Source organism: Notothenia rossii (genome assembly GCF_949606895.1).
Source record: "Notothenia rossii genome assembly, chromosome: 6".
Taxonomy (NCBI): Eukaryota; Metazoa; Chordata; class Actinopteri; order Perciformes; family Nototheniidae; genus Notothenia; species Notothenia rossii.
Window position 1 is genome coordinate 61,198,799 of NC_136909.1, and position 25,823 is coordinate 61,224,621.

General features: G+C 42.0%; 1 protein-coding gene across 2 annotated transcripts; it reads right to left on the bottom strand.

Moving 5' to 3' along the window:
* On the bottom strand, positions 1-25,475 carry polr1b (RNA polymerase I subunit B). 2 transcript variants are annotated; one of them, XM_079689615.1, is made up of 16 exons: positions 25,206-25,475; positions 24,109-24,276; positions 22,282-22,359; positions 20,095-20,241; positions 19,877-20,009; positions 19,630-19,766; positions 17,606-17,829; positions 15,714-15,885; positions 8,727-8,898; positions 7,339-7,620; positions 4,320-4,453; positions 3,663-3,833; positions 3,333-3,489; positions 2,845-3,041; positions 2,522-2,772; positions 1-1,148 (listed from the first exon to the last, which is right to left on the bottom strand). In XM_079689615.1, the coding sequence occupies exons 1-16, from the start codon at positions 25,380-25,382 to the stop codon at positions 266-268; spliced, it is 3,483 nt and encodes a 1,160-aa protein (XP_079545741.1). In that variant the 5' UTR covers positions 25,383-25,475; the 3' UTR covers positions 1-265. The 2 variants fall into 2 exon arrangements, with proteins under 2 accessions (XP_079545741.1, XP_079545742.1); XM_079689616.1 differs by lacking the exon at positions 22,282-22,359.
* Positions 25,476-25,823: the final 348 nt, after the last annotated feature.

Genomic DNA, 25,823 nt, shown 5'->3' on the forward strand with positions numbered 1-25,823 from the left:
TTCTTGGTCAAGCATCTTTATTTAACACTCAGTGTGAATATAAAAAATACGTTTTTTTTTTTTACACACCATAATCAAAGTCAACATATCCATCATAAATGCAGCTACTTTTTCATTTTCTAAAACTAGTTAAACCTGACTGTTCTGATGCACAGTTTGTTTTTTGGATATGATTTATTGCAGCAAGAGAAATGTTAATACAACACATAAGATAATTTCCTTTGATTTGATGCATTTAGACATATTTCTGGTTGTCCGGCAAAATTCACTTAATATCCAACTTGACTTTGATGTTCATTGCTGCTAGCTCTGCGACAAAGTAGCGGAAGACGTATGGAACCGACACCGAGTCGATGGAGTCATTTTTCCCGCACAGGGTGCAGACAGTCTTGCGGTTACGCATGGACGACCAGTAGGGGGGAGGTTTCTCTAGGAGGGGGGAGAGTAGGCTGCCGCAGTCGACACACACCTGCGCCACCGAGCGGTCGGAGCAGTTGAAGAGGCGGTCGTGCAGCAGGAAGGACGAGCCATGGGCCAGCAGGGCGTCTCGCTCCATCTCCCCGAACCGGATGCCTCCCTGAATGTTCCTCCCCCCCACCGGCTGGTTGGTCACCTTGTCTCGCGCTCCCGTCGTCCTCACCTGGAACTTGTCTGAGACCATGTGACGCAGCCGCTGGTAGTAGACCACCCCGATGAAGATGTCCGCCTCCAGCTCCAGCCCGCTCACACCGCTGTAGAGCCGCTCGGTGCCGTAGTAGTTGTACCCGCCCGCTCGGAGCATCTCCCCGAAGTACTCCAGTGCGGAGCTCTCCTCGGAGAAGGTGAAGGGCGTGGCGTCGTGGCTCAGGCCGTGCAGGGCGCCCGACTTGCCCGCCATGCTCTCGATGAGCATCCCGATGGTCATGCGGGAGGGGAAGCCGTGCGGGTTGAACAGGATGTCGGGGGCCATGCCGCTCTCTGTGAAGGGCATGTCCTCGGCGGGCCACAGGCGGCTCAGGATGCCCTTCTGACCGTGGCGGCTGGCGAACTTGTCGCCGATGGTCGGGTTTCGTGGCACCCGCATGGTGATGCAGATGCGTTTGAGGCGGCCCGTGCCTGTGTCGTTGCTGCAGACCTTTATGCTGTCCACCACGCACGCCTCCTGGCTCCTAAGAGAAAAACACATTCACAGTTTATTAAAGTTAAGCGGCAAAATGGAACTGTGAAGAATTCAAAATGTATGATATGTCATTTCCTGCCACTAGGGGACTCTAAATCGCAAAAATGACGTGAGGTTCATAACTTAACGGGGTTAAGGAAAGATGATAGGAGAATCCATCAGGATTTAGAAAAAGAGGCTGCTTAGAAAATCCAAACGCACTTACACTAGGATAATAAAGGAAGTAGTGAAGCTCCTTTCTTATCATCTAAAGCAGGAGTTTTCAAAGTGTGGGAAGGTGATCATCCCCTCAGAGAACATAAGAACAGCCGCGCCCCCCCTCCCAATTATTATTGCTATTATTATTATTATTGTTGCTATAATGCAGGGGTATTCAATTACATTTCAAAGAGGTCCAGTAAGAGAACATGTCAATAAATGCTCTGTTTTCGATGTCTACCTTTCTCTTTTTTGAGCACGCCATTTGAAGTTACTCCGACTGTTTCTCTCTTCTTGTCTCTTCTGTGAGTGTGTTTTAATCTATCGCGCTGACTCAATGACTGCACCCATTCGATTGGCTGAGTAGCGTCACCTCCTTAAAACCTTTTCATCTTTATGTTTTAAAATTTTTATTTTAAACATTTTTAACATCGTGGATAAATCCTTATATGCTCCCAGCAACACACTGAAAGTCAACTTTGCATCTTTATTACACTCACCCCTACTTTAGTGGGACAGTGAGTCTGCGTCTTCGATGCACACAGGCGCATGATGCGGGGTTGCAATGTAGACAGGAATAAAAGCAGATCATCCTCTGGCTGCAGCCTTGACCGGTACTTGCTTTTGATCAAAATAAGTATTATAAAAATTAAAATAAAGGGCGGTGCCGGACATCAGCGAACCGAGCCGGCAGTCAACGGCCCGCTGACGACCGGCCGTTCTGTGATTCTCCAGAAAATCCTAGCTTCAAATAATCGTGGTCATACTTCCTCCGTTTTTCTACCAGACGCTGTTTCCTCTCTCACTTTAGGTAACTTCACAAAAAATCGATCCATGTTGCCGCTCGCATAAAGTTAGCTGAAGTTAACTAGATTTCACTGTTTCTCGTAATATTTTTCTCCCGCTGCGCCTCCCCTGAAGCTCTCTGAGCCTCACACTTTAAAAACCGCTGATCTAAAGAATCCGATAGGAACCTTCCTAAGCAAAATTGACAGTTCGATCACAACCCTGGCCCGTTTGTTTTTTTAAACCAGATTTCACTCTGAGGGATGACGGCACATGTGTATGTTTAGACTCTAGATGTGCACATAATAAAACTTGTAGAACTATAAAAATGGAAGAACCTAAATCGCTTTTGCCAGATAATCAAACATTGAAACCTACTTGTAGAAGTTGACGAAGGACTGGCCGGTGTTCAGGTTGATGTAGCCGTAGAACGGGTCTCCATATTGTAGAGTGGATCCAATGAATGGCAGTCCATCAGCGTCCAGTTTGTCGTTGACTTTAGGGTCCCCGGGCTTGACCCCGAACACCACGCTGTCTTCTCCCCGCACTTTCTCTGCCAGGTCCACCAGCTCCGTCTTGTAGATGCTCCCGTGGGCGAAGCCTCTCTCCCAGGATGACTTGTTCACGATCTGATACGATCAAACTGGGTCAGGATTTACTATTTTTCTACTACGGTAAAGTAACGTTTGTGTTGTACTCACCATGGCGTCCTCCATGTCGTAGCCTGTGTAGGAGATGACGGCCACGATGGCGTTGGTCCCACTCGGGTAGTTGTCCAGGTTGTAGTGGTCGTACATGTAGGGCCGCACCATGGGGCTCTGGGGGGTCTGCAGCCGGTACAGCTTGTTGTCGGAGCGGTCCAGGAAGGAGTGCAGGGGGAAACCCATCGTCTGCTTACCTGAAAGAAGAAATTAACAGATGAGAATTGAGAACATTTCATGGATGACGGTTCCATTATCAAAACCTCCTATCAATCTGGTCCTTTATCCATTTGATATGAAGTTAATCTGGCTAAATTGTTATGGGGAGAAAGATACATGCAAGATACGCAAAGTTCTTAAAAAAACAATCTAAAAAACAAATCAAAACATAAACCGCCTATCTTTTTTGATATCCAGATGTTCGGTTATTGGTAATTAGTAATTGTAACAGATTCCATTTTTAAATAGCCCTCCCAACGCTGACGTACCCATCTGACACTGGTACATGTTCCTGGGGCTCTGGTTGTGGTCGGAGTATGGGATGAAGCTGGCCACCACGCTGAGCATGCTGTGAGGGAAGAGCTCCTGGTGCGTGGTCACCCCCGGCTCTATCTCATCCTCCATGATGCCCACATTGATGTAAAGCTGGGACAACATAGAGAAAAGAGGAACACATTACAGTTTCAGAGACAACACAATATGGAATTTTTCAAAAACAAATGGACACAGCTGCTGGAAATATGAATGCATGTATACATTATATATGTATATATACACACTAATATGGATCAGCTTGTAATGACAAAAAAAACACATACTTGTTCAAAGGTGCCGATCAGCTCCTGCTTGCCCAGAGCTAAGTTGCGTACGGGTCGTACCATCCGGCAGGGGGTGGTGAAGAGGAACACGCCCGGGTACATGCTGGCCTTTCCTGTTTTAGGAACAAGAACGATCTCAGTCCAGGGAGGGATCTTCTTCTCTTTCAGCACCTGGAGTAATTTGTTTTAAATAGATTCAGATTGACCTCAGATTGGGAAGCAGTTTTGTTGGAGCAGCATGTTTACAAGACGTTGATTATGAGTTAGAAGTCAAATAAAAAAGATATACAGTAAATATATATAGAAATGAACAGTAAAAGGGTAAATATCTAAAGAGTACATATAGAAATGTATTATATATATTTAAAAATATATATATAGATCATATTAGTTGGCAAGTTGATTTTGGGTACAATTTGTTCAAGGGTATTGATGGGGAAAACAGTGAAATCTGGTTAAAAAGTAAATAATTAATCTATAAAAATGTAGCCAGAGGTCAAGCGCTGTAGAGGCCAGGGTTGTTGATTTTGGTTGGAACATTTCCTGTATCAGTCTTTGTGACAGCGGAATAATATTATTGTATTATATATAATAAATATTTACGCCCTGGCGGATGTGATTGGCACTGACACTGTTTAACTTGTACAGTTGACGTACCTTGAACATGCGCAGAGAGTCCACCACCACCGGGGCGAGCTCTGCCTCCACCCAGCCTACCACAGCTCCATCCAGCAGCACAGGGTAGCAGTCTGCGTACGCCTTGCCCGGGGTCCCATCCACCGGAGTCACACCTGAGACAACAAATATGAAATACACATTCAAATGTGTCAAACAAAGTAAAAGTACAGAATTTCATTCACAGGAATCCTGAAGTCAAATGTAATACCTTTTAAGACCTTTTTTAAGACCCTTTCCATACATTTTAAAACCTCATCGCCACTCTGAGTTTTCACCGGTTACATTGGCGACTCACTTTACCTCACATTTACTATATACAGTATTGATTGTCCTTCCTCCTTATCTTCCAACCATTTGGACGCAAACTTGCATCTCCCCATAACGATGTTGTTTAACAACCGCCGTAAACGGACCTTCGCGCGCTATCAAGCAGTGAGCGCGCGACGTCCTGTTCAGATGACGTCAAATCCAACGGGATGCCATAAATAAACTACACAGAATCACACTACACACCTACGCAATGATTACATTCAGGCACAAAGTAGAATACAACCTCTTTGGACAATTTATATACTTATTGGAAACAAGCTACAAAATGTAATACCTTGGAAAATGCCGTTTAATACGTTTTAATAGCCTTCATTTTCGCTAAATCTATTTATCAACTTTTAATACTTTTTAAGACCCCGCGGACACCCTGCATTCAATCTCATCAAACTGGATTCATGTGACCAGTGCCAATTCTCAAATAAATTCTCGCCTAGCACTGGGCTCAAAGTCATACTTGCCAACCCTTCCGATTTTCGCGGGAGACTCCCGATTTCATTGCCCTCTCCCGGTTTCCTCCCGAGGTCATATTTCTCCCGCATTTCTGACAAAATCTGATTTACTCACGACTGTTTCCACTCTGACTTTAATACAGCTACACCATTGTTTGGTTTCCATGGTAGCGTTTCTCTTTAGTAGAACGCAACTGAAAGTCTGAGAGGGTGAGGAAGATAGTCACACAAAACCGAACAAGAATCGACAATTCTACCTTCTGCTCACTCCTTTCCTGTAAAGGCCGCAAGGCAGTGCACTTACAACTACAATAACCAGGGGTGCACATAACTTTTTTGCCCTGGTTCTCAAAGGAGCACCTGGAGATGTTGCTTGGTGCTCATCCTTAAAATGAAATAAACCGTAACTTTTGAGGGGGTCTTGACTTTATTTGACACACGACACTGAACACACATGCAGAGGTGAACACAGAACACACATGCAGAGTTGAACACAAGACAACATTAGCACGACCAGTAATCCTACAAGCTGTCATCACTACCCCCTCCTGACTGTTCTCCTCACTGTCTTCCTCTCTGTCAGACATGGTAGCTGATGATGTAGGCCTACTACCGTCTCTCTGGTTGAGTCTGCGATTAGCTGGTTGCATCGACAAGTCAACAGCTGGTTTTGGGTCGAAAGTCTCTGTTGTCATCTTAGACAAGTGGATGTAATCAAATAAGTATGTGAACATAACCAATAACCTACCATAGCCAATAACAAATGAGTGTAACTTATTTTATTTGTGTTGTTCATTCATATCTTATTTGACCTTAACATTTATTTATGCATTTTTTTAAATCTCTCCAGTTTTAAAGGATATTTCTGTCCTATAGTATACATTGAAATTATTTCAAACCTGTTTATCCCAATATTTATAAAGGAGTGCCTTGGAAATATGCGCTTACATAAATTGTGACCAAACCGTTTGAACTTAGACTAAAGTTAACTATCTAAACACTCAAGAGTCCTTTACCTCTCTGAGCTGTAGTTATCAGCCTCTCAGTCTGACTGGAGAGGACTCTCCCTTCAAATTATTGTAGAAACATCTTCTTCTTATATCCGTTAGCGCAGCTAGCACCAGATTCTAATAACAACAGCGCCGGTACGGGTGCACCCTCCCTCTCTCCCACGCTCACTCGCACTTTGGCTGTGAGCTGCGGGTGCCAGATAAGCCAAAATCCCCCATTTTCATCACTTACAACACCCATCGTACAGGGCAAATGAAACGTGTAACCGGGGTGAAAAGGGTGTTATATTTAATTACCGTAATTTTCGGACTATAAGCCGCACCTGAATATAAGCCGCAGCAGCGGCATACCACTCTCGGTTCCACTTTTACTTTTGCGTGCTACCTGTCTCACTCTTTTCCGGCCTCCAGCTTTTCCTGCTGGAACCCGCCGCTTAAAGGTGGGGGTCTGCGGACCGGCCATAGAGCCCATAGAGTTAAAGGTGTTGGCCGTTAGCTGTAAAAATCCATAGATTAGCCGCACCGTTATATAAGCCGCAGCGTCGAAAAATAGGGAAAAAGGCGCGGCTTATAGTCCGAAAATTACGGTAATTATGAATGTTGTTACATCAAGGCCGAAAATTAGGATTGTTTCAACTTTGACCCTGATTTCTGCTGACCTTTCGGTTCCAGAGTCGGGGGTTCAATCCCCTCGCCCCATGTTTTGATCTGTCATTAGGCAAGATGCTTAAACCTCAAATTGCTTCCGAGGGCTTGGCCAACAGTGTATGAATGTGTGTGAATGCTAACTAAAAAATGTATATTTTATTCTTGTTATATTCAGTCCTGTGTTTATTGACATCCATTGGTTTTAGGTGTTTTTATAAATCAAAGGTTACGTGTAACTTGATATTTATTGGCTGGCAAGGCTGGGGGGACGGGGGGGGGCGGGGTAGTATTGGTTGGTATGTGAAGCACTTTGTGTTACCTTTTGTGTATACAGTGCTATATAAATAAAGTAATAATAATACTGTTACTTCTCTTTTCTGTCATGGATGTGAACTTAATTGATTTAAATGTTATAAACGTGCCTTTGTCTCTTTATTCTATTTGTTAGTCTACTCTTTTATTTCGTCTTTTATCTGCAGCCTCCCCTTTGCTGTAACAAAGTAAATGTCCCGCCTCTGTGTGAATAAAGGAATTCAGATTTAGCAGATGTGTTTTCCTCACCGAGGGAGCAGAGCAGGGCAGGGAGGGATGTGGTGGGTAAGGTTGGCGCCACGATCTCACAGATGGCCGTCATGTGGTTCATGAGTCCGCAGGGCTCCCCGTCCGGAGTGTGCACGGGACACAGGAAGCCCCAGGACTCTGGGAGCAGCTTTCGGACTGAAGTGGTTCTCATCTTGGCGAAGGCTGCTCCTCTGTGCACGCAGCGGAAGTGGGACAGGTAGCGGATGAAGTTCAGTTTGTCAGCTACAACGCACAGGCCTGTGTTCTGCATCATGCCCAGACCTGTGACAGGGGGAAGGGATTTTGGTTTAATATGGGAACCATAGACTTTATACCACTACTTAGATTCCAGTTTCTGGAACATACGTCGAAAAGTACACTTTATTTTTCTTGTAATCAACATGTTTAAATCCACTGCTTTGGGCTAATCTCTACATATTAACTAACTGGGATTTCTCAAGCGTCAATGCAATTTTTAGAACTAAAAAGCTAACTTTGATCAAACTACATCATGGTCGCATGACCGCGCATTCCCACAGTAAGCTAAGATAAGGGCGGCTAATGTCAGCGTGATGAAAATAAGTCTTATTTGGCTACTAGTTAGCAACCACCATTAGTAAGCTATAAAAAGCCTCCGAAATTCACTAGCGGGATATTTACTTAAAGGTGGGGTAGGTAATTTTGGAGAAACCAGCTCGAGTGCGCTAGAATTTGCAAATACACAGCCGGGGAAAAAAAATCTGTCACTTCCTTACAGAGCCCCTCCTCCAAGACACACAAAAGTGCACATGACCAATGAGGGCACGAGATAAGTTTGTACACAGATGGAAGGCTGACAGGTAGGTAGGCCATCCAGTTAGCCGGGCCGGCAAAAATGATTGGTCGTGCTTTTTACAGTGCTACGGCTTCCACAGATGACATTTTTTATATTCATTGCTATCGGGATGTTAAGAGCATTCCATGGAATATAACAAAAAGTGTATCTCGAGGCGGTTTCTCAAACTTACCTACCCCACCTTTAAGTGTTTTGTGTCAGATACTTTTTGTACCTACAGTCAAACCATTTCGGGCTTCATGCGCCACTGAGCAGCTTTATCAGAATGAACAGGATATCCAGTTCTCTTTATACATCCATGATTCCTGCACGGGTCTATTAAAAAGGGCCGACTAACAGCAACAATACCATTAATTACATTTATATAAGTGAAATCAAAGGAAACCGTTTTCTCTTTTTTCAACTTAACGAAAAAAAGGACGACTGTCTCAGTGGCAATTTAAAAATGCTGTATGGTGACAGGTATTAAAAGCTTTAGAAACCCTCAATAGAAACGTTCAATGTAAAGACGTTTTGTACAGCCCCCACTCAAACAGAACTCATATCACTATACCTGTCTTGGAGCTCAGGTTCCCGGTGGCCAGCAGATACTCAAAGGGTTTGGTCAGGTCTGTGCCCATGTTGAATATCTTGATCACGTTTTCAGCGGTCCACACTGCGCTCAGTCTGCTGCCTCTCTTCTCAAAGGAGAGCTTCACAGACTGCAACCAGGCAGACATCCTCTCCTGTTGGGAACAATGCAGGGGTTCAATCCATAACCAGAGATGTAACTGTAGAAATACGTTCTAGCTGTTTGTCAGAGCCTTCATGTGTCCATCTCATTTCAAATTTGATATCCGTTGTAGAATTGGGAAAACACAAATAACTTTTATTCCAAGTGTCACCGGCAGGTAAAATCAACAGGTTAAAAGGGCCAGACACAATTAGAAAAACAGGCAGTCCAACAGCAGAACTGAATAACTCATAAACTCTCTTAAAGTGACAGTACACAATTCCAAAAATGAATCTGTTTTAGACATGTAAAATTAAACTTCAATTCAAATCTCAATACAACATGTCTTATCCTCTTATTAATGTACTTTCAATATACTTAAATTCAAAATGTACATCTTTTAGAAAACAGCCAGGAAGAGCTCTCTTAAAGGCCATGTAATGCATCTAACACAGGTGTTTTTTAACATGTAGTTTAGATATCACCAGAATAAAAATAAATAAAAATGTTGAAAGTTTCGTCATAATTAAATGACATATACGCTAAAAACCGATGTTGGTTCCGAAGTTTGCCGAGTACGCCCCCGATCACTCCCGAACGAGCGGTGACGTCACACGTGGCAAACATTGCCATTTGATCAAATCAGTCCAAATGGCAAGCAACGCGATAACTTCAGACAGCGACAGCGATCATTCAAGCTCAGATTCGGTGGGTTATCTGGATTCAGTTACAGAAGTAGAGAGTGAACCAGCTAGCCTTTCACTTCAAGGCATTTTGCCTTATAAGAACGAGCCTCCTGCCCGGCAATCGAACAACGAGGCAGAAACTTGTGAAAGAGAAGCGGATTCCGCAGCCGGCGAGACTCGAGTCGGCAATACTGAATGGTAAATTCTGTTTTATTTAATTTGACCTGCACTAAATGTCGATCTTAATTTGTCATCTGTTCCTCACACGTCCGGCAGATATTGTTTTGTTTTTTAATGTTATGTACAATATTCAGCTGTACATGTCAATGCTGTGAAAGCATGCCCACTGCAGATGAATGTGTATGCTGCAGAGAGATCTGGCAGGTGATGGAACAAATAGACAGTTTGCAACCTACTGACCAGATAGCAGAGTCCTGCATCGGGTCAGGTATCCGCGGGTACCCGACGGGTGACCCGCAAAAAAGGTGATTTGCGGGTGGTATTTTTTCAAACGCTTTTTTCCGGGTTCGCTTCTGGGTAAAACAAAGATGATGCGGGTCCGGTTGCGGGTGTTGCATAATAAATATATTTAAACAATAATAATTTAGTTTAATGTTTAAATCCTCAGACCTCTCCTCCGCGGTACCGAGCATAATCATTACCTCTGCAGTGCATCTATCTGCTGCTGAGCGCACCACATTCTGAATGGCTGAGGTGAAGCTCTCTAGCGGAGAGTACAGCATTTTCAATAACTCTTCCTCAAGAGCGAAATCCAACGTCTGGGAGGCTTTTGGTGTCATCCTAGATGGAGAAAATAAACAACATCCCAGGCTTTTTGAGCCAAATATGCAACTGCGTGTGTTAATAATTGCACGTTGTCACTGCTTATATATATGCGGGTTCGGGTCGGGTTGCGGATCATGTGCCGGCGGGTCGGGTCGGGTTGCGGAACTAATTGGCAATATGTGCGGGTAGCGGGGCGGGTTCGGTACTGCACGTCACGGGTGCGGGGCGGGAGCGGGTCTTGAAAATCAGACCCGTGCAGGACTCTGCCAGATAGAAGACACCGACGAGAAAGCAAGGTGCATTATTAGCCACCCAGGCTTTAGAGAAGGCTGTCTCAGTGTTTGGACACTGAAAATAGCGTATCTTCAATACAAACAACAACACAGAGCAGTTGATGGCCCACTACACCAGTAAGTAAATATTGATTGACCCAACTGCCTATTGCAGCTTTGCTTTCATATAATACTTTTAGTCGCTACAGATATGGTACACTTTTAAAGATACCATTAAACTCTTTCAAGCAGTCAAAAACAGCTTGGCTTTAATTTTTTCTGTGTATGCAAGTTCAATGTATGCTTGGGAAAAGAAACAACTACACATGTGAGGAAATATATAAGAGGTCTATGATTCTGTCAAGCAGTCATGTATAACCTCATATTTATTTTGTACAAGTAAAATACAAATATCATGTTATAAGCCAATTTGTAACCATTGCTACATAATAGTACTACATAACATTTTATTTTTCCCCAAATATATTTATAATCTGTATACTTTTTTTCATTAGGAAGTATCGATATACAGCTTATCGACAGTTTATACGTTGGTGCTGGGGTGTACTCGGCCCAAAAATCAGAGTCCCGCTGCCTGCATGTGCTGTAACCGAGATACGGAAGACTTACCCTGAACCGGGAGGCCGCTATCAGGGATTTCAATGGCCAAATCTGTAATTTGACATAAGTCATGCAGCTGAACTGGTTAAAATGGTTTCGCATGATGTAAATAATTTACAAAGTACATCATTTACAATATTATTTTCCCAAAGAAACATGTAAATATAACAACATTTTCCAAATCACAAATTTGTAAGATTGTATTAATTTACTGTTTGATAAATAAAAAAGGGTTCTTTTGTTAATTTTTCACTTGTATCATTTGATCTTTATTGCAGTGTACATTAGTCTATTTTGGAATATGTGCGAGCCCACAAATAATTAAAAGTGGTAAAAATAATAAAGATATTCAGACGTAATTCATTTTTGGCCTTACTTATTTCACTTCAACTTTTATATATTTCAGTCACTAGGCAAGTTCACTGTACTCTGGTGACATTTAGCTCAAGCTGGCATAACACCTGTAGTAACTTAATTCTGACCCGAGTTTTGTGCACAATCTTCCAGCACCCATGATCAATGTTTATAGCAATCAGGAAACATTCACAGCTCACAACTACACATCGCTTCCCCATCATGAATTGTTAGATACATTTTTTTTAGCGAGGTCCGGTTACACATATGTTGAGCGAAAATAGCGGAAGGATACAAAACAAACAATCCAGACGAGGCTGGTGTTTGCCACGTGTGACGTCACACAGCTGGGTTAATGGCTGGCAAGCTTTTCGCTACCGGAGCGGAATAACACGGGAAAGTGGCACACATTTCATGTTATTTGGGGGGTATTTATGGAAAGAATCATTGATGTTGATATGTCAAATGAAACAGTGGAAAGTGATGAAGCGATTTATTAACACAGAATAACATTTATTTTGGACATTACATGGACTTTAAAGTAACAGTGCACATTTCCAAAAAATGAATAGAAGTCTTTAGAATTCTAACATTAATCTTCATTCAAATCTCAACAGAAACGATCGTATGTGAAGTGGGGCAAAAAAGTATTTAGTCAGCCACCAATTTTGCAAGTTCTCCCACTTAAAAAGATGAGGCCTGCAATTTTCATCCTAAGTATACCTCAACTATGAGAGACAAAATGAAAAAAAAAAATTCAGAAAATCACATTGTCTGATTCTTAAAGAATTTATTTGCAAATTAAGGTGGAAAATAATTATTTGGTCAATAACAAAAGTTCATCTCAATACTTTGTTATATACCCTTTGTTGGCAATGACAGAGGTCAAACGTTTTCTGTAAGTCTTCACTAGGTTTTCACACACTGTTGCTGGTATTTTGGCCCATTCCTCCATGCAGATCTCCTCTAGAGCAGTGATGTTTTGGAGCTGTCGCTGGGCAACACAGACTTTCAACTCCCTCCAAAGACTTTCTATGGGGTTGAGATCTGGAGACTGGCTAGGCCACTCCAGGATCTTGAAATGCTTCTTACGAAGCCACTCCTTCGTTGCCCGGGCGGTGTGTTTGGGATCATTGTCATGCTGAAAGACCCAGCCACGTTTCATCTTCAATGCCCTTGCTGATGGAAGGAGGTTGTCAATCCAAATCTCAAGATACATGGCCCCATTCATTCTTTCCTTTACACGGATCAGTCGTCCTGGTCCCTTTGCAGAAAAACAGCCCCAAAGCATGATGTTTCCACCCCCATGTTTCACAGTAGGTACGGTGTTCTTTGGATGCAACTCAGCATTCTTTCTCCTCCAAACACGTCTAGTTGAGTTTTTTCCAAAAAGTTATATTTTGGTTTCATCTGACCAATCCTCTTCTGGATCATCTAAATGCTCTCTAGCAAACTTCAGACGGGCCTGGACATGTACTGGCTTAAGCAGGGGTACACGTCCGGCACTGCAGGATTTGAGTACCTGGTGGCGTAGTGTGTTACTGATGGTAGCCTTTGTTACTTTGTTCCCAGCTCTCTGCAGGTCATTGACTAGGTCCCCCGTGTGGTTCTGGGATTTTTGCTCACCGTTCTTGTGATCATTTTGACCCCACGGGGTGAGATCTTGCGTGGAGCCCCAGATCGAGGGAGATTATCAGTGGTCTTGTATGTCTTCCATTTTCTAATAATTGCTCCCACAGTTGATTTCTTCACACCAAGCTGCTTACCTATTGCAGATTCATTCTTCCCAGCCTGGTGCAGGTCTACAATTTGTTTCTGGTGTCCTTTGACAGCTCTTTGGTCTTGGCCATAGTGGAGTTTGGAGTGTGACTGTTTGAGGTTGTGGACAGGTGTCTTTTATACTGATAACGAGTTCAAACAGGTGCCATTAAGGCCCCGGCCACACGAGGACGAAAACGGTCGTTTGCATTACTGTTTAGTGTCATATAGACCGTTCGGCCACACGAGGACGACCGAATATGACAGTAAACAACTGCGGAAACGATAACGGGTCCAAATTTTCTGATTATGATGACGCAATATCCCCGCCTCTCCCCACCTCTGCTGCTCGCCCCCGCTTCAAAGTAAACTGCACACTGAATTCAGATTATTTATCTTTCTCTCTATATGGACATAAATGCGAGTGAAGTCTAATCTGACAGGACGGAGACACGCAGCTCTGCTCACCTGCAGCTCACCTGCAGCTCCTCCCGCTGTGATGCAGCAGTGAACGGAGCAAAACACACACTTCAAGTCAGATCATCGCCCTTAGCTATTTTAATTACCTCTCAAACTACCTAAACTAGTTATAAATATGTTTATTTTTACTGTCGGCCGGGTCAGTCATTGCTGGATCTGTCCGAAGAGAGGTAGGAAAAAGAGAGGCTCCATGTATTATATTATTATATAGATTCGTTATTCATTTGTTTTAAAGCTCAATAAATAGCAAAGACCTTTGACCGGCACTTTTATAATTTTGTCCGGAAGATTTCAACTTTAACACACGTTGACTGGCGAAAAACTCTGCCCGGTTCCCTCGGCCCCCACCGCGGGGAATAAACAGAAGGGCAACCATGACAATCATGCTTCTTCGCTGCTTTTGTGGAGGAAGTTACAGTGCCACATACAGGCTCCTGCATATGTACTGCAGCTTCTCCAGCGGTTGGAGCTAAAAGGAGCTGTCTCGTGTGGACAGACGCTATCCAGTGAACATTGTGTGTGGACGGAAGCTTTTTTGTGATTGCGATTGCGTTAATCCTATGCGTTTAGCCGTATGCGTCCTCGTGTGGCCGGGGCCTAATACAGTTAACAAGTGGAGGACAGAGGAGGCTCTTAAAGAAGAAGTTACAGGTCTGTGAGAGCCAGACATCTTGTTTGTTTTTAGGTGAACAAATACTTATTTTCCACCATAATTTGCAAATAAATTCTTTAAAAATCAGACAGTGATTTTCTGGATTTTTTTTTCTCATTTTGTCTCTCATAGTTGAGGTATACCTAGGATGAAAATTACAGGCCTCTCTCATCTTTTTAAGTGGGAGAACTTGCACAATTGGTGTCTGACTAAATACTTTTTTGCCCCACTGTATATGATTACTGCAATTTCTATAACCCTATTCCAAAAACACATCATTTACAAAATGTGGAAAACTCTTATAAGGATGACAACCCAAGTCTTGTCCTATATCAATGGTGCCCAACCAGTCGATCGCAAGATGTGTCTAAAAATAGAACAACAATATTCTGTTTTATCGTTAATGTCCTATAACATAATCTTCCTGTGCCAGAATAATGCACTTGAACGCATCAAAGCTTTGCGATTGGTGTGACACCATGTATCGGGGCGTGGCTGGGGGGCAGTGGGCACTAGTTAGCTGACGGTGTCCGTTACAACAGGAGTGACAGTCCGCACACACACAAGACCGCAATTATGGCAGAAGCAAAAAAGCTCAAAATATATAATTTTCACTTTGAGTGGGAGAATTATTATTTTTTTGTTTATTCCAATTCAAAGTCCATCTGTCTCATCTGCAATGCGAGCGTGGCTTTATCGAAGAAGGGTAATTTAGGAGCGGCATTTCAAAACAGTGCACAAACACTAAGAGACGGAATTCCCTTCTAATTCTGCCCTATACGCTCTTCTGTTCGTTGCGTGCATATGTAACAGAGTTAAACATGTAAATACATAATTATAAGTTGTGAATTTTAAGGGATGAGATTGTTTCATTTAATATTTTAAGTTTTGTTTCCCGTGGAAAGACCGTCCCGTTGCACGTCTTTGTTTACTTCCGGTATGTATTTTCCACCCTCCGCGGACTGGCCGTCTGTAGGATCTGGAGAATCACAGAACGGCCGGTCGTCAAGGGCCGGCGCGATTCGCTGGCGGCAGTTTATGTTTTTAAATGGCATCATTTTCGCTAGCACCCCACCCCCCCTCTCTATTTGGACTGGAAGATCTCGGCAGACTGGCAACTTTAAAAGTAGCTCTTGGTTCAAAAAAGGTTGGGCACCCCTGTCCTATATGCAAGATGTAAAAACATATATTTTGCTTCTGCATTCCTCAGTGAGCATACCTTCATGAACATGAGGTAGAGCTGCCCAGGGGTGAGCACCTCCTGACACATGATGCTGTCGGGGTTCTCCTCCATGCACTCCTGCTTGGCGAACGTGAAGAGCTTCCTGGTCATCAGACACAGCAGGTAGAACTTCTCCATGCCCGACTTCAGGTGGATACAGATGCACTCGCTGGTCACAACAGAAGAAAAGGTTCTTCATTTTACTAAAAATGTACGCAAAAAGAATTACACAGACTTTTGGGGTTGTACATTTTGCATCATAATCTGTTGTTTTTCAGTTTTTAAAGCTGCCTACATTATATTCTTTATAGGGCCGGGACTCGATTAAAAAATGTTATCTAATTAATTAGAGGTTTTGTAATTAATTAATCGAAATTAATCGCATTTTTAATCACATATAAATATTTGACCTGAGAACAGTGAGAAGATGTCAATAAAGTGTGCTGTCACACAGAGGTAATTTGAATTGCTTACCGAGGTCCAATGATCCCCAGTCAGGGCAACACATTCGGCTTTCTCCATTAAACTCTCTTTATCTTTCTTTTCATTGTCATAAAGCTGCTGGATTCTTTTTGTCACTGTCTTTCTGCATGGCAGCTCATATGTTGTGTCAGACGATGCAATCTGTAGTAGCTTTTGCAGCCCCTTATCTTCTACCACTCCAAGTGGTCTACAGTGGAGTGCAATCCAGTGAGCTGGTTATTTTTTCAGACGTGGACTTAGTTATCCTGGCCCTGAAACCAGTCATCTGGTTGGGTGTGGGTCATACTTGTCAACCCTCCCGATTTTCGCGGGAGGCTCCCGATTTCATTGCCCTCTCCCGGTTTCCTCCCAGGGTCATATTTCTCCCGCATTTCTCCCGATTTCTGACAAAATCAGATTTACACACGACTGTTTCCACTCGGACTTTAATACAGCTACACGATTGTTTGGTTTCCATGGTAACACGTCTCTTTAGTAGCGCGCGCAACTCAAAGTCTGAGAGGGTGAGGCAGATATTCACAGAAAACAGAACAAGAATCGACAACTGCTCTACTCTCTGCTCACTCCTTTCCTGTAAAATGCAGGTCCAGTCCACACATATGGTCCATCAAGGACGGTGCTACAGGCCGCAAGGCAGTACAAGTACAATAAGCATGTTAATGTTAATCTAACAGCTCCGGCGATCCACTAGCACCCCCCCCCCCCAATTTTGCATTTTGAAATGCTCCCGATTTCTGAGGGCCAGTATGGTGTGGGTCCTTGTACTCTGAGTCAGGCTAACGTCCACGCTAGCTTCCACGCTAGCTGCTGTATGTTTTGCATTGAGGTGATACTTGAGGCTTGATGTGCTGCGGTGATATGCGAATTCCTTTTTGCATAATTTGCATACAACCGTGCTCCTATCGAGGCTTCCATCCGTCCGTTTTTTAAAACAAAATGTCCCATCCACGGGGCCAACCAAAGCGGTCTCATCAGCTTCTTCATTCATGTTTGACTATTGTTCACTGTGGTTTGTTGTTGTCTGAAGTCATGAACGTTAGTTGGTGCTCCAGTATAATCGGTACGCCTGAAGCTCATCCAGTGAGAAACGTTCCACAGGGCAAAAATAAGTGCGATTAAAATGCGTTAATTTTTTTAACGCGTTAATGTTTGTGTAATTAATTAATCTTAATTAACGCGTTAAAGTCCCGGCCCTAATTCTTTATAACATATAATTTACCATTTTTAGGTTTTAATAAATAACGTACATAAAAAGCTAATAGATCATGCATTTTTGACGGCATGGAGAGAATTAACACAACCATGCGGTCAGCTTTCATGTCACACAAAGCAGATTAATGTAGGTTTTTATGTACAGATCATTTGCTTTTGATATGATGCTGTTGATGATATAAAAACATACTTACTCCAGCAGGTAGTTGGCACACTGCTCGTTTGTGTACCACTCCGGCAGGTTCATCTTCACCCTGAAGCGCTCCCCCAGGTAGTTCAGCACCTTGCTGCGGGTGGTGCACCCCTCCTCCATGACCATGCGCAGCATCTCCGACGCACAGCTTTTGTAAAATGAATTGTCCTCGCGGCTCTTGATCAGCTCCTGGTATATCTGAAAGTCAGTGAAGTCCACCAGGGCCTGGAGGAAAAACACACAGTCTATACCTTCATATTTTAATAGATAATGTTATGTAGATATTTAAAGGTCCCATGTCATGCTTTTCCGGTTATTACCCGTCCCCTTGTGTGTTATGAAGGTTTTTCTGCATGTAAACGGTGTGCAGAGTCAAAACCCTCAAAGTACACCCTGTAGGGAGTAAAACTCTAACACAGAAAATACCTCCCCAAAACGCCTCGTTGGAGATACGTCATTGTCCATTGTTTACTTCCTGGGTACTGTGTCGTAGGAATGGCCAGTAGCCGGATTGGCCGCAACTGGGCCAATCCGTGGAGCCGTTACGTTACGTCCGCGGAGCAGTTACGTTAAGCCCCCGCTGATTGGTCCAAATTGACCAATCCACGGACTTCCTCACACACACACTCTGTGCAAGCAGCTCTGCTGATTTCTCCTCCCTGGCTGCAGGCTGATAACAGACAATTGGGATCGTGGCGAAATTCTCTCTGCAGACCCATTCTCACAGCGTTTATCAACCTTTTTCTTACTCAATATCAAGCCACACGTATTGTTTTTAATTCGGCTGTGACTTTGTGTGTGTTCAGGATGAGTTTGGCTGTGTTTCGCTGTGTATCGCTAAACAAGGAAATCACACCTCCACGGAGCTCAGCGCGATTCACAAAAAGCCCACTGGGCTCACAGGGAGGGGGGGGGGAGAGCTGCAGCGAGCCGTTTAGTGGAGAAAGTCAATACTGCTGAATACACATACTTTACAGAGATGCTGTATGCGAAACCAATGTGAGTCTGGAGAATTGCACAGTATAAATCTATTTAAGTATACCTCAACAATGGAATTATGATCAGTGGAAATGGCCATGTCATGTGACCTTTAACATTTCTCTTTTCCCTAAAAAATGTATCTTGTTAAGCGCTGAACGATTTTCTTAAAGAAAACCGAAATGTTGATTAATTGGACCAATATCACAATATGATTATGATTCAGGAAAGGAGGGATTTATATGGTGGCCTAGAAATGAGCTACAAAGACCCGAAACATTTCAATAGGGAGATTCACTCTGCACATTCAGAAATGATGCAAATATGAAAGCACATGCAATTAAAGAAAATGCAAATAAAGAAACACCTTCACCAACTTGGACCATTTAGGAAAAGCGCTTCATAATTGAAGCGCTGCAAAAAGCGCACAACTGCTGTTGACATATGCAGATCTGAAGGAATCATGCGATCACATTGTTAAAATAAGCCAAAGAAACTTACATTTCAGGCAAGTTTACATTGACAGTTGGCCAACAGAATTATCCCAGAATACCAACAAGCATCTGTTGGTTTGTGAGGTTCTTGCAGCTTTTGTATTTGCAGCTTTCTGCTTTTGCAGCACTTTTTATAAATGCTGCGCATGTGTTGTCAAGTTGGTGAAGATGTTCTTTATTTGTATGTGTTTTGGCACATTTGTGTTTTTTTATTTGCATCGTTTTGGAAGCTGCACGGGTTTCCCCTAATTGGAAATGTCTTTGGTTGTAGTGCGTTTGCACTTGTCGGCCACCGTAGGTTGACTATGTAAAATGCAAATCAATATGATCTTGGTGTGATTCTTAAAGAGGATCTGTACCAAACTAAAATGTTTTGTTGAACAATTTGTAGTCAGGGAAACCTCTATCTAATTCTATTTTTTTTTTACATATTTAGCCGTTAACAAATATTATTTTCTCAAAAATGTGAATATTGCACTAGTCCTTATTGCGATTTGGTAAACATTTAGATTCTTCGTGCAGCCTTAAACCTTTATTAACCTTTTTTTATTACCTTAAGAGCAAAGCCTAGTGGGAGGAAGAAGAGCTCTTTCTGGTAGATGAAGTTCAGCATCACCGTCCCGTTTTCCAGATAGTGAAGGTTCATGTTGACGGCCGTATGCTCTTCCTTCACGCAGCGCATTGAAATACCTGTGGGGGGGGGGGGGGGAATTTTTAAACAATATGAGGCTGTAATGTTGAACCTGCACTATTATGACCCTTCTCATTTTACTGAGCATCATCTCTCAGGTGATATTTACCATACTGAGTGTATCCCTGCCCCCTGCTCCTCCACTTGGGTCTAGACATGGCGATGGGATAGTTCCTCCTCGGCATGATCAGCATACGGATAACCTTCTCATTTCCATTTACAATGAAATAGCCTCCCATTTCCTGTTAAAGTGAATGAGGGACTTGATTAATAAAATGGGCCTGCTTTCCTTATTATCCCTCAAACGATGAGACAGTTGGGACTCACCTCTGATTCTTCATGGTGCTCCACCAGCTTTTTGGGGGACAAGCCGTGCAGGTTGCACAGCTTGGACTTCACCATGATAGGCACCTGACCCATGGACTGTTTGATGATGCCTTTGGGGATTCCGTTGATTGACCAGCTGACGTCCGCCTGAGATTATGCAAACCACAAACGGGATTAAAGAACAGTCCAGAGTGTTATTGTCCTAAACAAACACCCTCAAAATTGTAGTTAACCCGTTGGTGCATCGAGGTGCGCATCATTTACGTAATTATTAAATATATTTTCGATGATAAAGGAGTCAGTGAGGAAGAGAAAGAGAGAAAGAGAAAATGGCTAAAAAAACGTTACAGTTGCCGACTTCGCTAGAGATGTTTTTCGCTAGCAGCAGTGAAGATAGAGCCTCAGAACCTGAAGTCTTCGACTCTTCTGAAGATGAAGAATACAAAGACAACAACAAGGATCCATTTGGACATGGGTAAGTGTAAATATTACAGTAATATTGTACTGGCAATGTGTAGGGAATACCGCAAAAATGAACAATAGGTTTATTGATGTATTTTTTTTATTGATAGTCATGAATTTTTCTTAGGACAAAACTCTCCATTAACTCTGTGTTAACGTGTTTTATGTGTAAACGTTATTTTGGTGTGTAAAAGTGAGATTACATGTGTAGATGATTCAAATAATCATTTATTCGTCCCACAACGGAGACATTTACAGTGGCTATAGACATGTTTTTGCCATTGATTATTGTATCATACTGTTATGTACAGATGGGACTTTGTTAGGCATTGTTATTTGTGCTTGAGCAACACTTTACTTGAACTTTATTTCAATGAAAATAGTTGTAATTATTAGGGATGTAACGATATATCGAATATCGCGGTAAATAAATGTCTCAATACCGTCATGAGACTGATTTTTTTTTTTTAACCTTTATTTAACCAGATGGTCCCATTGAGATCATCGATCTCTTTTTCAAGGGAGACCTGTTCAACATGGCAGCAAGTAGGTTACAACAGTGTTTTTTCAAAGTGGGGGCCCCGACCCCCCGGGAGCCCGCCAGGGGGGCGCCAGGGCAGTCACGCAAAGTTTGAGGGAATGGGGAATTATTTTCTTTTTTTAAAGTTAGTTTTTTTTTTTTTTTTTTTATGTTATTAATGACTGCATATCTATCAATCTATGTGTCCTCCTTTGATGCCAATCTTTTAATATTTTTTATTTATTAATATTTTATTTTATTGTTTTTAAATCTCACGACCGCCCTTCAAGCCAATCAGAATCGAGTTGCCGCTATTGAGAGTGAAACTGAGTATCTGCTCAGCTTTTGGAGCAAGTGAGAGCTAGTGAATATTTCGCTCTGCAGCTGGATGAGAGCATGGATGTAGCAAATATTGATGTTTGTATATATGAATATAAATATGTTTATTGTTAATATTACTGTTGAATATTATATATAAATAGTTTTCAAAAATGCTAAAAATATATGTTAATTGTTCATATTACTGTTAAAAATTATATAATATTATAAAGACAGAAATCACTTTTAAAATGCTTTAAAAATATGTTTACTGTTGATATTACTGTTTAATATTGTGTTAAGAATGTTTATAACAGAAGACACAATCAATGTAATGAATGACAAAAGATAAATACAAACATTTTTTAGAAGAATAACTGATTATTAATTATTATACAAATATATATTAAGAAAATGTATTAAGCTGTATGATTAATTTGTCATATTTTCCATCATAATGTACTCATCCTTTAAAAAAAAAAAAGGCAACAGGGGGGTCCCCGCCAGAGGATAATGCTATAAGGGGGTCCTTGGCATGGCAAAGTTTGGGAACCCCTGGGTTACAACATGAACATAAAACAACAGATAACACAAAACAGTGTTTCCCCTAGGTTTACTGCCTTGGCAGGGTGCTGCTCGGGTACCCCGAAAAAAAATGTCAGGGCACCCGAATTTTTTTTATCCTCTGGAGCAGAGAGAGGAGCTGTGGATTATTGTTATTGATATTGTATAGTAACAAAGTATTTGTACATTAAAAAGTAATAAAGTACAGTGTTACACTGTACTTTATTACTTTAATTCAAACTGTATTCCCTTCTTATCATGTAGCCTACAATTCTTCCTTTCATTGATACATTTAAATCACCTGACTACAGTATATAACATACCTGCTGCAACCCTGTGCTGCTGCTGCTTCTCTCTGCCTCATCCTCTATTGCTGGAGGCAGCTCCACCTCATCTGATCTCTGATATGAAAGCAATCGTGTTATGATCATATTGAGCTATTGGTGTGAGTCTAACATTAAACAAGCAGTCTGCTTGTCATACATTGCTGACGATATATTTTAAGTGGCAATTTGTTGAGTCACTGCCGCTAAATGCCGGTAGCATCAAACTAGCAAATCCTGCATTAGCCTCACATCAACAGGTGTAGACAGAACATCCAATTATCCTGAGCTAATTTACTGAATAAACCAACTCACATCTCCTGTCTTTGTATTCACCCAACTCATTAGACTATTCTTCTGCTGGCGTTTCATTGTTGTTTTCTGTCAAATTCAATACTGTAGTTCAAAACCGCGGTACCTGCTCACCATCTGTGAGCTATTTTTAGAATGCGCACGCTAAGTTCGTTGTCGCGCGCGTCCACCTGGGCAGGCTGTTTGTGTCCTTCTCCCGTGACGATAACGGCTTGCGGTTAAAAAATAATAATAAACGAATTTGAAACTGGGGGGGACACAAACGGGCAGACAGCAGACTGTTGTTCTCCTCCTTTCCTCCGCTCTTGTCTCTGATTGTGAGTGTTTGCATTCGCGTGTGTGTGTGTGGGGGGGGGCGGAAAACAGAGCGGAGGGAGAATGTGAATACGCAAGGCAGTGGACACTGAAACATGCACATTGGATAAATAACATAGGCGTTTAGTTTATTTAATAAAAGAGCACATGTTCAATGTGAAACGTGACCGTAGATAGATTACTTCAGTTGCAGTTTGGTGCTATATATATATATATATATATTATTTTTTTTATTTTTTTTTAAATAATAAAAAAATTAAAATTAAATTAAAAAATTAAAAAACACCTTGAATTTCAGGCAGGGCGCGGGGCTCCGATGGCAGGGCGCAGCGCCCCGCCAAGACAATGGTAGGGGAAACACTGCAAAAGGACATCGTATTTACAGGGCTACATGTACATACCTAGAGACATTGACAAGTACCGACAGTATATTTATATCTCGCCCTGTCAATAAGCCTCACCTTCTTGGCCAAAACTGTAATGTTTTTGAAGTGATGGAGAGACAATGCACAGTTTTACCCACTGCTGTCACCCATGGCCAAAGCATATCTCTCTGTCCCAGCAACATCATTACCAAGCAAGAGTTCTTTCCACAGCAAGGGATATTGTAAACGCCCAAACATCCCAGCATCTACCTGGAAATGTGGACATACTCATATTCCTAAAAAATAACCTTGATGATGCTGAGTGAGTGAGTTAGTGAGTTAGAGTTGAGTCACTTGAAAAACTAAAGTGAAACTTGATTTATTCTACTGCAGGGTCTGATTATTATATTGATGACACTTTAAAATGCTACTATCCTACTAAAATGCTGTATAAATCAGATGTATTATTTAATAAAGATCTACTGTGGCTCAAGGGCCTTCACCAGAGCCATCACCACCAAAGACCAGCAGACCAGCATCACTACAGCTGCCTCCACCTCCATCTGCGGCTGCCACCAAGTCAAGATACACCTCAGCACAAAGGCTCCACCACAGCCATCACCATCAACCCAGCCAGCAAGGAGGTCTCGTGGAGGTCTCCTATAGCACACGTACCCCCCACCTACACAGCAGCCCATGCAACCTCACCCCAAATGGGAGAATGTCTCCCATTTATCCAGGACATTCAAATCTTCTGAGACACGTTGATCTGAACCTCACATGGAGTTTAGATAATATCATTGTTAGCATGTGTTAACACACGTGTCAGACTCACCACTAGCTTCCCTTTGTATGTGCATCTCCTCCCCCTGCACTCAGCAGGAAACACCTTCATCTCCCTGCAGATGTTGCCCTTGGCGACCACCGGGCTGTAGAGGGTGGCCTCCACAAACGCCAGGCTGATCCTGTCATTCCTGAACGTGAACTCCAAGGGAGGGATGGCCTGAGAGAGATATGACACATTCCAAAAAACATGAGAAACAATCCTTGAAAAATACTGAAGGGTTTCCAAAGCAACAAACACGGTCACTAAAACAGACTATAATAGGGCCAATGTTTGTGGGCAAAGAACTAATCTACTTGGTGCTAGCTTTCACTGAGTATTGATGCTAGAAACTTAGCTAAACACATTTTGTCAACAAATGTTTTATTATATACTGTGGAAAAAATATTCAGAAGTTTTACTTAAGTAAAAGTACTCATACCACACTGTAGAAATACTCAAGTAAAAGTACTATGGCACATAAGTAAAAGTATTTAAGTATGATTGAGAAAATGTAACGTATGAGGACTAATAATACTCTATTACTACATTTCAAAAATATTTTAAAGCAAAAGCACCAAAGTCACTAGTACATTTACTCAAGTTGGCCTACTGTACAGTACAATTTTTTACTTTAATTGAGTATTTCCATTTTCTGCTAATTTATACTTCTACTTTAATACATTTAAAATGGAAATAATGTAATTTTACTCCACTACATTTATGTAATAGCTTCACCTAGTTTAAAAAAAAAATGCATCTCTAAAAATGTAAGTATTTTACAAAAAGTCAATCAGAACTTTGTCTGTCTACAAGTTAAATGCTACATTATGCAACAATATTGTCATAAATGTCACATTTATAAATATAGTTATATACAGACATAAAAGCCATTTATCTTCACAATGGTTACTTTTTATACTTTAAGTACCGTTGATAATACTTTTGTACTTTTACTTCAGTAATATATCATGCAGGACCTTTACTTGTAATTAAGTATTTTGACAAGAATGTACTGCTACTTTTATGAAGGTCAAGCCTCTGAATACTGCTGAGAACACTGAGCTGTTATGTGCTTTATAGCTGAGTTTACAGCATGTTAAAGTAACCTGCACAACGCGGCTCAGTCCATCAGTCAGAGCCTGGTCGAAGGACTCGATGTGGGCTTTGGTCAGGTCCTGCACCGCGGCATGCTGAGTCTCCTTCAGGACCCCGAAGCCCCTCTCTGTCAGGTTCTTTAGACTCGGAGCTTTAGGCAAATTATTCCACTTTGTTGAGTAGTCCATGTTTGCAGTCCCAGGGATACATATGCTTGTTTACCACATGTGCATGGCGACACAGGAAGTACATCCCCGTGACACCGGAATATGTTTTCTTCTTCTAGGTGGCAGAGGACATATTTGTTGTTGGTTTACTGCCCCCGTGTGGTGTAACATATTTCCTTCTCTGAGCTTTTTATTCCAGGCGTCCGTTTTTTGCAATAATAACTGTATTTTGTGATGGTTGGTTTTCTGTTGGGATATTCTAAACGATTAAATAAAGCTTTATGGTGTGTGTGTGTGTGTGTGTGTGTGTGTGTGTGTGTGTGTGTGTGTGTGTGTGTGTGTGTGTGTGATTTATTTATTATGTGTGATATTATTATTTATTCTAACAAGGGAGGACTTTTGCATAGCCTAAAAAGATGTTGCCCCTTAATAGGCAGGGGTGAACTGTGTAATAAAACCCTC

Bases quoted from the DNA above. Each gene is read 5' to 3' on its own strand.
- polr1b (XM_079689615.1), bottom strand. From the start codon at position 25,382: ATGGACTACTCAACAAAGTGGAATAATTTGCCTAAAGCTCCGAGTCTA. The intron at 24,277-25,205 runs GTTACTTTAACA...TATCTCTCTCAG, and splicing joins GACTGAGCCGCGTTGTGCAG to GCCATCCCTCCCTTGGAGTT. The intron at 19,767-19,876 runs GTAAATATCACC...CCCCCCCCACAG, and splicing joins GCAGGGATACACTCAGTATG to GTATTTCAATGCGCTGCGTG.